Source organism: Ptiloglossa arizonensis, chromosome 6 (genome assembly GCF_051014685.1).
Source record: "Ptiloglossa arizonensis isolate GNS036 chromosome 6, iyPtiAriz1_principal, whole genome shotgun sequence".
NCBI lineage: Eukaryota > Metazoa > Arthropoda > Insecta > Hymenoptera > Colletidae > Ptiloglossa > Ptiloglossa arizonensis.
Window position 1 is genome coordinate 12,560,832 of NC_135053.1, and position 14,800 is coordinate 12,575,631.

At 30.2% G+C, this 14,800-nt stretch overlaps 2 protein-coding genes and 1 non-coding gene across 4 annotated transcripts; 1 reads left to right on the top strand and 2 right to left on the bottom strand.

Annotated features, from left to right (window-relative positions):
* Window positions 1-1,800: 1,800 nt before the first annotated feature.
* Window positions 1,801-1,873, bottom strand: Trnak-cuu (transfer RNA lysine (anticodon CUU)). The gene has a single exon. It is a non-coding gene; the product is annotated as a tRNA-Lys (tRNA).
* Window positions 1,874-2,543: 670 nt separating this feature from the next.
* On the top strand, window positions 2,544-10,359 carry LOC143148252 (uncharacterized). Of its 2 annotated transcripts, none has more exons than XM_076314421.1 (5): window positions 2,544-2,701; window positions 2,921-3,266; window positions 3,512-3,792; window positions 3,890-3,991; window positions 4,340-10,359. In XM_076314421.1, exons 1-5 carry the CDS (start codon window positions 2,653-2,655, stop codon window positions 10,078-10,080), a joined length of 6,519 nt encoding a protein of 2,172 aa, XP_076170536.1. In that variant the 5' UTR covers window positions 2,544-2,652; the 3' UTR covers window positions 10,081-10,359. The 2 variants fall into 2 exon arrangements, with proteins under 2 accessions (XP_076170536.1, XP_076170537.1); XM_076314422.1 differs by lacking the exon at window positions 2,544-2,701 and adding an exon at window positions 2,768-2,845.
* Window positions 10,360-10,619: 260 nt separating this feature from the next.
* On the bottom strand, window positions 10,620-14,676 carry Rexo5 (RNA exonuclease 5). Its single transcript, XM_076313759.1, has 10 exons — window positions 14,478-14,676; window positions 13,341-13,513; window positions 13,103-13,275; window positions 12,785-13,031; window positions 12,512-12,710; window positions 12,212-12,431; window positions 12,000-12,144; window positions 11,682-11,932; window positions 11,197-11,587; window positions 10,620-11,112 (listed from the first exon to the last, which is right to left on the bottom strand). The coding sequence occupies exons 2-10, from the start codon at window positions 13,467-13,469 to the stop codon at window positions 10,819-10,821; spliced, it is 2,049 nt and encodes a 682-aa protein (XP_076169874.1). The 5' UTR covers window positions 13,470-13,513; window positions 14,478-14,676; the 3' UTR covers window positions 10,620-10,818.
* Between the last annotated feature and the right edge of the window lie 124 nt (window positions 14,677-14,800).

Sequence of the window (14,800 nt, forward strand, 5' to 3'; positions counted from 1 at the left end):
CGAAAATAACGACAAGACTTTCGCGGGTGAATTCCAAAAGAGTATAATTCCTTTGCCAATTTCAAATTTTAATTGTTTTAACACGCGAGCATGTATACATTGCACTTTAGATGAAAATACTTGTCAACGCGATATCGCAATTGTATATCCGTATAGTTTGCAGCTCGAGCTCGTGATTTACATTCTAATATTTTGCAACTCGAGCACGTCATTTCGCGTCTCAATATTTTGCAACAGGAGCTCGCGATTTTATACCCTAATATTTTGCAACACGAGCTCGGGATTAAAAATCCTTGTTGATTTGCAACGTGAGCCGATTTGCATTCAACGATGTGTTCCCTGTACCAGCGTCTCGTTAGGAGTGTTACATTCAAAATGGTCAGACGCTGCGATTTCATTATCGTAAGCATGTACGGCTTATCGCTCGTTTTGGTCTGAAACGTGCGATCCGTACTAAACAATTAAAATAATTTGTATCGTGTTTGATAATGCTTATCCCTTCGATATTTTGTATTCTTTCATCGAATTAAAGGATTCTAGTACTCGTATATTCTGTTATCCTTTTATTTTGCCGAGAAATTACACGTTGTTGAAAGTGACAACTATTTAAAACATTTATCGAATCAAACGTTTCAGTCAGACTATATAAGTCAGCCTATGTCTGAACAAATATACCACGCTGTCAACATATTCTACGTTCCTTTCAACTCAGGATTGTTATTTCTTTCTTCGTATTATACAATTTGCGTTTCAAATCAAGTCAATAGTACCACTTTTTCTTTTTTGTAGAATTACAAAGTTTCTTTCTTGTACGGTAAAATTTACCATCTATTAATTAGAAGATCGTGAGAGCGCTATAAAAATATTTCAACGTGTTCGAAACTCTTTTAAACGCATTTCGTTGTTGTATTGTTACAGCTTGAAACGCTTCAATTGTGCGAGATTGTATAAAGAAATTATGATGTTTACATTTCAAAATTTTTAAAGTTGCGACAATGGTTGATTTTCGATAGAGTTCAAATGAATTTCTTCTTCTTGGTATAACGCACCGCGGTATTATTTGTAAACATTTTATCGTCGATATCGTGCGGCCAATTACTAAAACGATAAACAACGTGAATCATCGAGCAAAATGTATTTCGGAACGAATACACTTCAACAACACGTTGTTTTAGTTCGAAGTCGACATTCTACTAATTGTTAATGGTAATCGATGCTTGAACAAGTCTCGTCGCAAGGACCAAGTAAATTGATTTAAAAACGCGTTCGTTTTTTGCAACAACGTCCTTCAAAGCGATTCAGAATTAACATACTCCGAACATAAACACCAATTCTGAAACAAAACGAAAATAACATAGTGAAAAAATGAAACAGCCTTTCACATTCTGTCCCTTAATTATGTTGAATTTCGTAAAAACGGGTCGCTAAAAATGTTGTATTTAATTTATTCAATTTACGCGACCAGTTTGCAAAGCAACGGAATAAATAAACATACGATAGCTTAGGCTCATAAACATCGTACTTTTTTATTTTACAATACTGTTAAATATAACATGTTACTTGTTTGAATGTAAATAATTACGCGAAATTCGATATGCCATTGGTTAGAAATCATCCATTTATAAAGTTTGGGTATTCATTTATATTGTAGAACAATAAAGATAAAATATTTGAAAAATTATTGTTAATATCGTTAATATAAAATATCGTTAACGTAAGTGATACCATGTTTTTGTAATCTTATCGCAAAAAAACAATTATGGTTGATGTTAAATAAAAAAATTTAGTAAAAAAGAAATCCGCCCAACGTGGGGCTCGAACCCACGACCCTGAGATTAAGAGTCTCATGCTCTACCGACTGAGCTAGCCGGGCTTCTTGAAGATACATTTAAAAATGTTTCTTTTATATAATTTATAATATAATTATTTAAATAAAGGTACTTGTATCAAGTAAACGTATAACGTTTTTATTACGTGTAAATCTAAAATAACATAAACATCTAATAATATAAGAAATAGATAAAGTATAATTTATTAAAATGTATGCTTTTATGTTACGATATTTATTCATACACGAACAATCCATTTAGAAATTGAACAACAGTCCACTATTTAATGTGGTTTAAAGTTGATTTAGGAGTAACTTTAACGATTCCTTTTCATTTGTCATTTAGAATCGATTTTACTGAATCTGGAGATTGATTATACTTAGCCCACACATTCGTTTTAATTTTCTTCGTATATTGTAAATACTATAAAACTATTACTGTCGCAACATTATCGGCTTTATTGTTTCATATGAAAATTGTAAATAATTGTCCTATATTTTGCACACACGATTTAAAAAACTTGGACACATTACCACAGATATATGAGTGGCGCTAGACTTGATCTAACTTTTCATTGGTACAATTCCGATTGGTGATGTGCATTGTACCAATCAAAAAGCAGAACACGTTGAACGTCATTTGTTCTTTTCTACTAGTGCGACAGATCATTTACGGTAACTGTAGTAAAGTCGTTTAGTGTGCCCCGAGTTTGAAACAGGGTTTGAATTCGGGCATTAACACGTGTTTCTGCATAGAAGAATATTAAGGTTTATTTTTTTGTTATAAATATCATTGTCTGATGCGTGGTTGAGTGATAACTAAAATGCCACGCTCTACAAAAGATTCGGATGAGGAGATAGACGTAAAAGCTGGTTTGTATTTTTCATTTTTTGGGTTGTATGCGCACGCGGTTCAGTTGGTCATCGACTGTAACGGTCGATTCGGCATCGATTATCACACTTTCATCAGCTCAAGAACGTGACATTGCTCGAATTCGTTTTTTAAACTTGCGCAAAGTAAACAGTACACATTTTATAAAAGACGAACGAATATTTTTTTGTTTTTACTTCATATTTATTCCATATCTTCAGGTCGCAAGATTCGTGGTGTCGCCGGGTCAGGATCTGTTGATTCCCCACTACGTCGTAGTTCTCGAGTTAAAACAGCCGTTAAACATTATGAATCCTCGCCTGAATCGCCCTTAAGTGACGCTAGTAGCGTTAATAATACACAGTTAACAAGAATTCCAAAACGACGAACGGGTACTATGGACAGTTTAGCAATAACTGAAAGGAGCAAACTCTTCCGTTCCAGAAGAAATTCTGCAGCATCAGATATCAGCGAAGTCACAGAAATAGATGTTGTTGTCACACCAACGAAAAGAACTAAAAGTTTGGCTACAAGTGATACACTTAACAAGTCTAATAGTCGAGCAAGGTATTCAAATTGAAAAATGATCTCACAAAAATGTTGTAGAAAGATAACTGAAAAGCAATGGAGGCACCAAGAAACTGATGTCAATGTGCAATTTCTTATGTATACTATATATTTTTAAGGAAATTATGTCCTAATATTTAAAAGAAGATGTTTTTTTAAATAAAATATTATTCAAAATAGTTTACGTTCATTAAACTACATTTTTTTACATTATTGTAATTCTTTTATATTCTGTTTGCTTTTAGTAAGCGATTGACAAGAGCTGGCTCAGAAGCAAAATCGCCACCCACAACAAGAATTACACGTCGAACAAGAGCTAGTTCCATGGGACCTGAAGCTACACCAGATAAGAAATTTACAGAAATGAATCAAACTGAAGTAGATACACCTATTAAAACAAAAAGGCGAGCATCGATATTACCTTTAGAAGCAACTGTTCTAGAAGAAACAGAAGAAATCATAAAGAATCCTATGGTAACATTAGAGCGTACATTGCCTAATGTTCAAGAACTTGAAAATGAAATAGGTAAATTATCATTTCAAATTTTGTTTTCGCGAAACATGTATATTTAATTTAAAAAAACTTTAGTTGAATTATAATAATATTGTGTGTTAAATTTTAGGTATTGAAAATTCTAGTAAAAAACAGGCACATAAAATATTATCAGTTTCACTAGAGAAACTTAATTATGACAACCTAGATAAAAAAAGAGATGATGTTTGTGGTAAGTATAATTAATTTTTATTATGCATTCCTATTTCTTTTGTATTATTTAAATTCTAATATTTTATTATAAATTATTAATTTTTCATACAAATATTTCTATACTCCATTCAATAAGTCAAATCACCAAATATCAACAAAGCATGCACAGTCCAAAAATCTTGCACTGAAAATGTCACAATATTTAAGGAATGCTTTTCGGTTTTGAACCTCGCCATGTGCATTTGTTTATAGCTGGTGACTTGATTTATTGAACAAACTAGACATTGTTGTAATCAAAAACTTTTAATGTCACTTTACTACCTCGTAGTAGAAAATAAATTGTAATTACTATTCACATTTGTAACAGTTGAGGAAGTACACGACAATTCCGCGGAAAATTCTTCAAGCACCTCTGAAGTTGTTAAAATGGATGTACCTGATGATAATAAAAAACAAATGTCAACTGACAATGAAAACGTTTTGGGGCAGAGTGAAAGTGTTGTAGAACAGAGGGAAAACCTTTCTACAGATACTGTAATAGAAGCAGAATCATTAGAACATAATGTGTCTGAAGTGCTGTCACAGAGTATGAATTCTGACACATCCAAGGAACCAGAATTGGAAGTCGAAAATGTATTAAATAATTCAATAAAAGAAGAGATTAAAGATCTTAACAATAAAGAAAATCATGCAACAAATATTATTAGTGATTCACAAAGTAAAGATGATATTATTTCTAATGTATTATTGCAAAGTCCAAAACCATTATCTGTAAGTAATATCAACGCGAGTAAATTAACTAAAGAAAAATGCAAATCTCCTAATATTGAAACTGCAATCTATCGACAGTCAAAAGAATCATCAGAATTAACAAGTGATATTGTTTCTGTGAAAGAAACTAGCAATAACAGTGATGCAACTAATAATTCAACAAACACAAGTATTATCACATTGATAAAAGAACAGGATCCAGACACTTCTGATAATATGCAAAAATTAGTACTAAGTACAGACACTGAATCATTAAGTGAGGCTCCACTTAGTGAAACTGCAAATAAAAATACTGTGTATATAGAAATGTGTGAAGATTCAAGCTTTGATGAAAGTATTCAAATTGTAGAGTGTACAGAAAATATTAGTAAAACAGATAATGAGAAGTCTATTGAAATAGATAATCAACCTAAAGAATCAACAGAGATTTTCTTGGATAATCAAAAATGTAATGAAGATGCAAATATGATGGATGTTTCAAGTTTACATGAAGAAAATATAAATAAGAATGAAGAATTTGAGAATGACACTACAAGTCAAATTATGGTTACAGATGATAAATGTGAAACAATAGAGGGTGTTGCTGAATCAGACATGTCAAAAAATATGGAAACTGAGGTACTAAACTCTACAGAAACACTTTCTTCTTCTGATTTAAATAAAGTAAGATCGTCAAAGTCGTCAAATGAATGCTTAATTGAAAGTAAATGTTCCATCACTTCAAAAAATGAAAATACCACAAATAATTTACAGAATATAGAAGAAACGAATAATTTGCTCGCTTGTCCGAATACAACACAAGAGTCTTCAGATGCTCATACAAGCTTAGAGGATTCTGTATCTACTGATAAAAGTAAAAAAAATGTAACTAATGTGGTTAAAAGTAGTCATTCTTCTATTGTTACAGAAATACCAGCTGAATCTGGTGAAGAAGTGACTGAAAAAGAACTGTCACAGAAAACTTCTATATTGGATGATTCTTTAGTTACAGAAAAACAATCTCTGCATAAATCAGAATCAAGTAATGAACAAAAGAAAGCAAAAGTGAATCTAGAAACGTGTAAGAAAAGCTCAGAAAGTATAGAAGTCGACGATATTGATTCTGATACAAATACCGCAAATTTATTTCAAGATATTCCAGCCGAAGAGTGGAAAGAAAAAAATAATGACGTTGATCAAATTTCGGTCCGTTCTTCAATGTCGACAGAAATATTAGACAATGAAAGTGAAACGGAATGTGATCTTATTTTAGTTGATAGAGAAGCATGGCTAGCTGCTGAAAACATAAAAATGGAGAAAGAAAAGGAAACGTTTGATTATGATTCAGATGATACTGTTCTCTTAAAAGTACGAAAAGATTCTTTAAAAACACACGGCAATGAAAAAACGGCGAATGTATTAAAAGATGATTGTAAGATGAATGTTAGTGGAAGTAAAACTTCAAATACAAATAAGCGAAAATCAATGCAGCAAGAAGAAACTGCAGACTCAGAACATGGAATGGAAGGTTTAGAAGATGCAGAAGATAATATGACCCAAGATACAGAAGAAGTGATAGATATAGGAAATATGAGCAAAAGAAAGTCTATAATAAAAGTAACTAAAGAACAGAATACCGCCAAAAGCAATACTTCAATTCAAAAGTCCATGGAAGAAAAAAGTATATCTGAGTCACATGAAACAACAGAGACGAATGAAAATTTAAATAAATTATCTGCTGATTCACCATTAAATAAAAGTAAATTATCTGAAGATTTTCCAAAGAAACGAAAATCACTTAATAAATCAATTCAAGAAATGGGCAATGAATCTGAAAAATCTAATGAAATGGAAACTACGAAAAAGAAGAAATCGTTAAATAAGTCTAAATCCATAGAACGTGAGATGATTGAAAGTGATTCAAATGACGAAGATGCATATACAATTTCCAAGAAAAACAAAAAAAAACAATCTTTACACGATTCTTCAAAGAAAAAAATAATACAGAAACAGGCAGATGTAAATTTATCAGAAGAATCTGGTAATGAATCCAAAGAGTCTGAGGTATTTGAAAAAAAGAACAGCGGTAGGAAAAGAAAGTTCAGTAGAAATCATTCTACTGTGGTCAATATTGATTCAGATTCTGATGTCAGTATACAAAATTTGGATTCTGACGATTCGCAGAATGAAAGCATGAAACTACCTAAATTTCTATTTGGCGGGGGAAGCGACGATGACAGTGATGATGATGATAATAAATCTAATAAAAGTATAGATTCTGATATTCAAAGAGAATACAATCTTCATGGTGAAGATATCTCTAAGTTTTCTGATGATGATGTTCCAGGAGATGAATGCAGAGCATCAGAAACAGAATCATCAGATCCAGATGATAATGGATCAGATCTTATAGATTTTGTAGTTGATGATGATGAAGTTGAAGAAGAAGAAGTTGAAGAAGAGGAGAATGAAGAATTGGACAATGATGAAGATCCTGAAGGAAATAAAAAACAAGATAAAGAAGTATTAGAAGAACAAGATGAAGAAGCAGTAGACGAACAAGATGTAGAAATATCAGAAGAACAAGATGAAGAAGCACTAGCAGAACGAGATGTAGAAGCATTTGAAGAACAAGATGAAGAAACGTTAGAAGAACGAAATGAAGAGATGGAACAGGAAATGGTTGAAATTGAAGATGAAGTACAAGAGAAAGTAACTGAAGAAGATAATAATTCAAATAAAGATGGACAAGAAATTATTGATGACGAAAACGCAAATAAATCAATGGATAATTCTAATAAAGAAAAGAATAAACCAAGAAAATCCGTAGATACAAGTTTGTCTAAAACGATCGAGAACGGTAAAAAAGAGAAAAAAAAGTCTAAAATGGATATGAGTCAGATAGAAACTGATGAACATTTCTCATCTTATTCACCTCTTTCAAACTCTTGTAAAACGAAAAAAACAAAACTGAAACGTGTCTCGAATGAATTTTCCGATAGTACGGACCAAGTACTAAATGAGTCACAGTTATATGTTCAAAAGATGCATGAACATAGTAAGACACTGGAGTGTAGTACTCCTAAAAGTGGTTCGTTGAAAAAAGAAAAATTTAACACAAGTTTAGGAACTACTTGTGTAACATTATCCAACAAAACATGTGAAATCGAAGAAGGTAATTATTCTAATAAGGAAAAAGTTGAAAATAGAACACCAGGAATGGAAAACAGTTCGAAGAAATTAAGTAAAGAAAAAAGCAAAGATAATTTCATGTGTAGAAGTTTTCCATCTGAATTAATTGAATCAATAGAAAAAACAAATCTTTCAAGACCAATGTCTTCTAAAGTAGCTGATTTAAATAAAACTGTATTGACACCAAATATTGAATCACCTACTATAAAATACTTAAAAAAAGAAAAATTGAATGAAAGTGCACCAGAATTGAAGTTTGATAATAAATGTATAAAATCAATTAACAGCAGTATAAATAATGAACAAAGTAGAACATTAAGTTCATTTGAGAAAGTAAATGTACATATCGAAGAATCAAATGTAAAAGCCTCTCAGGAGGTAAATGCCTCATTAAGAAAAAAACTGCTTAAAGTAGCTGACACCATATTAGAAACTGATCAAAAGAAAAGGAAGAAACGAAAACAACCGATAGTAGCAAAGACTAATTTCACCTTATTTGATGAAGACAATTCCAAAGAGAATAAGGATTCACAAATTATGGAAAAAACTGAAACACGCGTTATTTCTATTCCTAATATTGATGAGAATGATGAAGCAGAAATTCTTTCGAATGAGAAAACACAGAAGCGGAAAAAGAAAAAGACAATACGTGTTGAAAAACCTCTAAAAGAAGATACATGTGAGGACTTCAATGAAATAAAAGCAGAAATCAATGATAGACCAATATATAATGAAAGTAAAAAGAAAAAGAAACGACAGAAGATTATTGAGGATGTTACTGAATGTACAAACATAAATCTAGAGAGTAAAGTATCTACAAAAAAGAAAGGTAAAAATGAGAAGAAGGTTCTTTTGCCATCTGCACAAATTTCAGCTGAAGAATTGCAGAATAAAAAGTCGAAATTATTTAAAGACATTGCCTCAGAAGGTGAACAAATTTTAATTGAAAAATTGCCTAAGAAAAAGAAGAAGTCATTAAACGATATTGAATTACAAGATGTACAAATTTCAACTGAAAAATTATCTAAGAAAAAACAGAAATTAATAAAAGATGTTGCTTCAGAAGATGAACAGATTTTAATTGAAAAATTTCCTAAGAAAAAGAAGTTATCAAATGATACTGCATCACATGATATACTAATTTCAACTGAGAAATCACCTAGCAAAAAACAGAAGTTATTAAAAGATAATGCTTCAGAAGGTGAAAATGTTTTCATTGAAAAATTGCCGAAGAAGAAAAAGAAGTTATTAAACAATATTGCGTCACAAGATGTACAATTTTCAGCTGAAAAATTACATAAGAAAAAACAAAAATTAATAAAAGATGTCGCTTCAGAAGGTGAACAAATTTTAATTAAAAAATTGCCTAAAAAAAAGAAGAAGTTATCAAATGATAATGCATCACAAAATGTAGCAATTTCAGCTGATAAATTATCTAAAAACAAACAAAAAATATTATCAAAAGATCTACAATGTGCAGAAGCTTCACTTGAAAAATTGCCTAAGAAAATGCAAAAATTATTATCACAAAAGATTTCACAAGATAAAGGAAGATTAAGTAAAACATCCAACAAGTCCCATCAATTAAGTGATGCAGAATTGGATTCAGATAAAGGACCAGAAGTAGTTGCATTTTCTAAATCCCGAGATAAAGCATTAGAAGTTTTAAAACATACTATTGATAACATTAAAGTTAATAAAGAACTAAAAAAGAAGCAACGAAGAGAACATATAGAAAAGATGCAAGAAGGAAAAGAAATTGAAATTCAGAAACCAGAATTCAAAACTCAGTATCGTATTAAACGACTTCCTGATGAAGTCCTTGAAAATCTTCCAGACGTCCCGTTGAAACAAGTAAAAAGGAGAAAATTAATAAAATCTCAAGAGCAAGTATTACCAACGCGTTCTATGTTTGATTCAAAGGTTAAAGAAAGTAAGAGTGTGGATGAGGAAAATTTCATTCCATTAAGTTCCTACGGAGGTACAACTCAGTTTAGTGTCGTCAATCTTCAGAAATTTAAAAAAAAGAAAGAAGTCTCAGAAGTAGTCGCGTTTAGACAGAAAATACTTGCTAAGAATCCTCGACAACCTGTTTCAGCTTATTTAATGTATTTAGAGAAACAAAAGACGTCGACTAAAACTAAGTTTTATAATAAACCATACTAAACTGTTAATTTATCTTCCATATAATATGATCTGCAAGCATTGTAGAATATAATTTCAAGTTTAGTACTTGGGTGTAATTGTAATAATTGCTGTGTTTTTTTAAATATTTTATAGCAGTTAGAAGTATTAAATAGTTGGTTATTGTAATCTAGTGTAAAGTAATGTATATTTTTTAATATGAATAGTTGATGCACTTCAGTAAATGGATGCCAAATTATTATTGAATACTGATTGAATGTTTTTGTTATGATAAATTCATTGTTTTACAATAAATTGCGGTCTAATATAAAAATAAAGCATTATAAATGTTTGCAAAATCCCAAATTTGTTATATCTTTATAAACAACGTGTAAATTTTTCATTCTGTAATAGAAATGTATTATTTTTCGTTAAGTAATTGATATAATTTGCAGTACTTAACGGAAAGGTAATTGAAGGTACCGATCTAAAATTGAATATTTTAAAAAATTTTTAATTTGCAAATTTATATCCTCCGCATAGTAGAATTAATACATGCAGAAATTTATACCAAATTTAAATTACACATAGTAAAAAAGTTTATTAACAATACAATATTTGTACATTTCTAGCAAATGATTATCGAAATGGGAATTATTTGTTACATGACAGTGTTCTCTAGTTATCGGTATTTTGCTTTATAATTGGTACTAATATTATTAGAATTATAATTCTTTAATGGTTTCCTCTGAAATACAATGTACAAACCAGCAGGTTCTTTTAAGCACGTATTACACAATCCTCGGGCACTTCTCTTTTTAAATTCAAGAAACAAGCACCACTTGCCGCATTATTTTCTCCTGTGAATATAACGCACGCTAACCCATTCACTGCCATATGCTGCCATAGTTTCTGTGTCCATTTATTTACCGTACGAAACGTTTTCTCTACTCGGTCATTTTTTAATTTCTCATCTCCTATCCTAACATGACATAAAGTAAAAGCGTGTTCCATTGCTATTTGAGAAGCTCGATTTATGGCTTGTTTATCATTATCTGCAACTACAAGTCGCACCTGCAATAAAAGTACAATTGCGATAAAAGAAAAGCAAAAGTTATTAATTTAAACAGTTAAATAGTTTATAATTTAAACGCATACTTCATCGTTTTTATCAAAATTTTCATCATCCATAATATTAATGGAAGAAGTCAAATACTTAGAGTATTCGTTCATGACTTCTTCGTTACCCACAACCGCTGCTGTTTTCTGGTCTCTTGTTACGTGTTTGAAAAGTGAAGTAGCATATTTTCCTATTTCTGTTTTTAATGTCCGTTGAGCATTACATTTTCCTACTTCCATTTTTAGAATTTTTATGTTGCATCGACCAAGTAATACAGCATCTCCATATTGTATACTATTTGATAATTTTAATTGTGTTAATTTCATTGAAGCTTTTGAATCTTCAGTTGGACAATGCCCATCTTTATTTTCCTGTATTCTTTCACCAAGAAATTCCCTAACTAAAGTTTGTAATTTTGTTTTTCTGTACCTGTTTTAAATATAATGATTAGCATAATTTGTTTAAAAAAAAAAAATACTTCTATAGCAAAATTCTAATATAAAAAAAGAGAATTAATGATTACCTATCACCAGTAATATTAAAAATTACAGATGTATCAATAATATATGGGTGCATCATTTTCAAGGTATGAAGATCTGAATTTAAGCTTTGTCCCACAAGAATAGCATCTGCAGGAAGTAATTTTCGTAAAACTTGTTGAACATCAGTTAATGTAGTTGTCACGTTATTTAACATTTCTTTTGTTATACCGCTAAATCTAGTGAGATAATCCGTAATAGGATTTTCCGGTTTTACCAGACTATCGTAAATAATCTGTGATAAGAATTTAATAGAATGTGTATACTTTTCCACATAGAAACAATGTTATTTTTAAACTTACATTCATGCTTTCATCAACAAGAGATATTCTCGTCAATTCCAATTCTCCAATCGTTGTTCTACACATTTCACAATCTAAACCAAACATTGGAGATTTTGCGGTAGCTTCTATATACACGTCCTTCGTCATTACATAACTTCCATATCTAAACATCAGACGTATATTAATATAAAACAAATGTAATTAAGAATATTTTTATTATTGATACTAACTTCTTTGCTAATTCACCCTTTAATGGTATTGGATAATTTTCTTCTATCATTTGACATAAAGATAAAAGTAATTGTGTTCGAGGAAATTTATCAGTAGCAGGTAATTCAGATGTTTTTTTAGCAATATTATTTGAATTAGAGTACTGCACTGGAAAAACAGTTCTTAATAATTTGATTACATCTCCAGTACTTTGTAAAGCAGCCTCTAATGATCCATATTCTAAAAAAGAAATTTAATATATATACTTTTGTTACTGTTATGACAGCAATAACAAATCTGTTATTTTGAAATATATGTACCTTTAATTAATTTATCTCTTTGTATCCCAGTTATGGGAACAGCTGCCAAATCTTCTATTACTGATCCTCCATATGCTGCAGGTGTTACTACTTCCATACGATACACCAATTTTGATGTTATATGTGAAAACATACTCTCATAAGCCATAAAATGATACAGAGAAAGTCCTTCGATAACAAGAACCACAGTGTGTGTGACCTTTTCAAAAATTCATTGGTCACATTTAATGCAACTTTAAAAACATCTCTATATGTCTTCAACATCTCCATTACCTTATTGTACTTTTCAAGCTGACACCATCTAGTTGGCATATAAGGTGAGTGGTGACCATGTAACGAGTACAATAATAAATGTTGTATATCGCTGAAAAAAATTGGAATTCTATCTTGATTTTTAAAATCAATATCTAATCTAGCCCTTTCGCCAGCTGCTTTTAAATGAAACCGAGGTATCGATTTAAGCATTTTTTTACGGTCCCTTAATTCTTGTTTCAATTTTAGATATTCATCTCCACTTAACCTGTAGTGTAGCAAAAATAATTTAGAACAATTTGTTTTCTTAAATACTATTAGATATAAATTTATACAAACCTAGGTTTTTTATTAGCCAGTGGATTTGATTCTTCGGGAATTGTTGTATCTTCTTTTTTAAGAGAATTTTCTAAGTAAGTTTCTTTTAGATCCTCGCTACAAGGTCGCTTACGCTTCGAGCTTTCTTCTATTTCACTACTATCTGTGTCAGTAGATTGATTTGCTTCTTCAGACTAAAATAATACGTATGTCATCAAACTCACAGTAAATTTTTATTTTTCTTGTTGATTATACTAACAGCTTTTTTAAGAGCAAGTGTTCTTGCTTCTCTGTCCTTATCATTTAATTTAGTAATTTCCAGAAGCGCAGCCATCTTCTTTTTCTTTTTTTCTATTCTTTGCAATTGCTTTGTTGTTAAATTCTTCATATTTTCTTTACTTGTTTTGTTTCAAGGAAGTTAACGTTACATACCTACAAAGACATAAATTAGAAAAAAATTGTTGCATATACTGATAAACTATTTGAATGAATGCTAAATAATATATTCGTACTCTTTTTTTCATAATTTTAAGACATGAAAAATTTGATGAATATTGTAATAACATAAATTTAATGAAAGTAATTTAGTATATACAAAATCAAAATTATAAAATAAAAGAAGTGTTTCTGTATTAAAAATACACTGTAAAAATAGATTTATTGGTATAAATTTATTGTCATAAAACATGAATAGAATTATTTATACAGATTACTTATGAAAATAATGTTTAAAATGAATCATTGGATAAGATTACCTGAGGATTGTAAATGACTGAAAAATACTCTTGTTATAATTAATATAAGACAAATGTAACACATTTCTGCATATGAAGATAGGTGTGAGGGTCAGATATACCCCTTGATAAATAAATACATTTGGTTATATAGAAATTCAAAGATAATGTTCTTGGATTTCATGTGACAAAAGTTTGCAAGGTGATCTTTCAATTTGATGTTTACTATAAGAATGTATCTATAACCAGTTTTATCGTTTTTCTTCCCATTACTTGGTTACCATCCATTGTTAAATACTAGAAATGCCACTTGATAAATGGCACAGCATATGTTTTACTCGAATAGTTACATAAAATGTGTTCACTAAATACAAAAATATTTCACTCATTTTTTCATTTTAATTAATCAATTTCCTTATAGAAATCAACAAACAAATAGAAGTAAAATATCTATACAATTATTAATTAAGAATTTATTTATAGCGTCTAGTCTCGTGAAATTATTACGCGCTTAAAGACAAAAAGTAGTTGTGACATACTTTCTCACATAAAGGAAGAAGAAATGTTTGCAAAAGAATATCTACTACAAATAGTAATATTATTTCGTTGTGTATCTCAATCGTTAGCTTGAAATTTATCATAAAAATTAAGAAAATTAGTACCATTGTTGTCGATGATATAGAGGTTATGCTTTCACTCTGGTTCTATGATCACAATCAAAATGTTCACAATAGAAGTAATTAATATAGCAGATACAATGTTTGTAAACTGTTATTGTCAGATAAATTTTAAATAAATAGTTTCACTTAAAAGTTAGAGTATTTACAAACAGAATACTGAATCACCTAAAAACACGTTACTTCACAACTATAACACTTGTCGTCACTAGAGGTCAGCATCTAATTAATATAATCAAATCCACGATAGACTCGCCACAAACAATACTTCTATGAAAACACGGTGAACTATATATTTTTTATGAAAG

What these genes read in the sequence shown, in the direction of transcription:
- Rexo5 (XM_076313759.1), bottom strand. Translation starts at nt 13,469, where the DNA reads ATGAAGAATTTAACAACAAAGCAATTGCAAAGAATAGAAAAAAAGAAA. An exon ending in CTGGCTAATAAAAAACCTAG is followed by an intron (nt 13,032 to 13,102) that starts GTTTGTATAAAT and finishes GCTACACTACAG; the next exon opens with GTTAAGTGGAGATGAATATC. An exon ending in TTGTTGATGAAAGCATGAAT is followed by an intron (nt 11,933 to 11,999) that starts GTAAGTTTAAAA and finishes TTCTTATCACAG; the next exon opens with ATTATTTACGATAGTCTGGT.
- LOC143148252 (XM_076314421.1), top strand. Translation starts at nt 2,653, where the DNA reads ATGCCACGCTCTACAAAAGATTCGGATGAGGAGATAGACGTAAAAGCT. An exon ending in AGAACTTGAAAATGAAATAG is followed by an intron (nt 3,793 to 3,889) that starts GTAAATTATCAT and finishes GTTAAATTTTAG; the next exon opens with GTATTGAAAATTCTAGTAAA. An exon ending in AAAAAGAGATGATGTTTGTG is followed by an intron (nt 3,992 to 4,339) that starts GTAAGTATAATT and finishes CATTTGTAACAG; the next exon opens with TTGAGGAAGTACACGACAAT.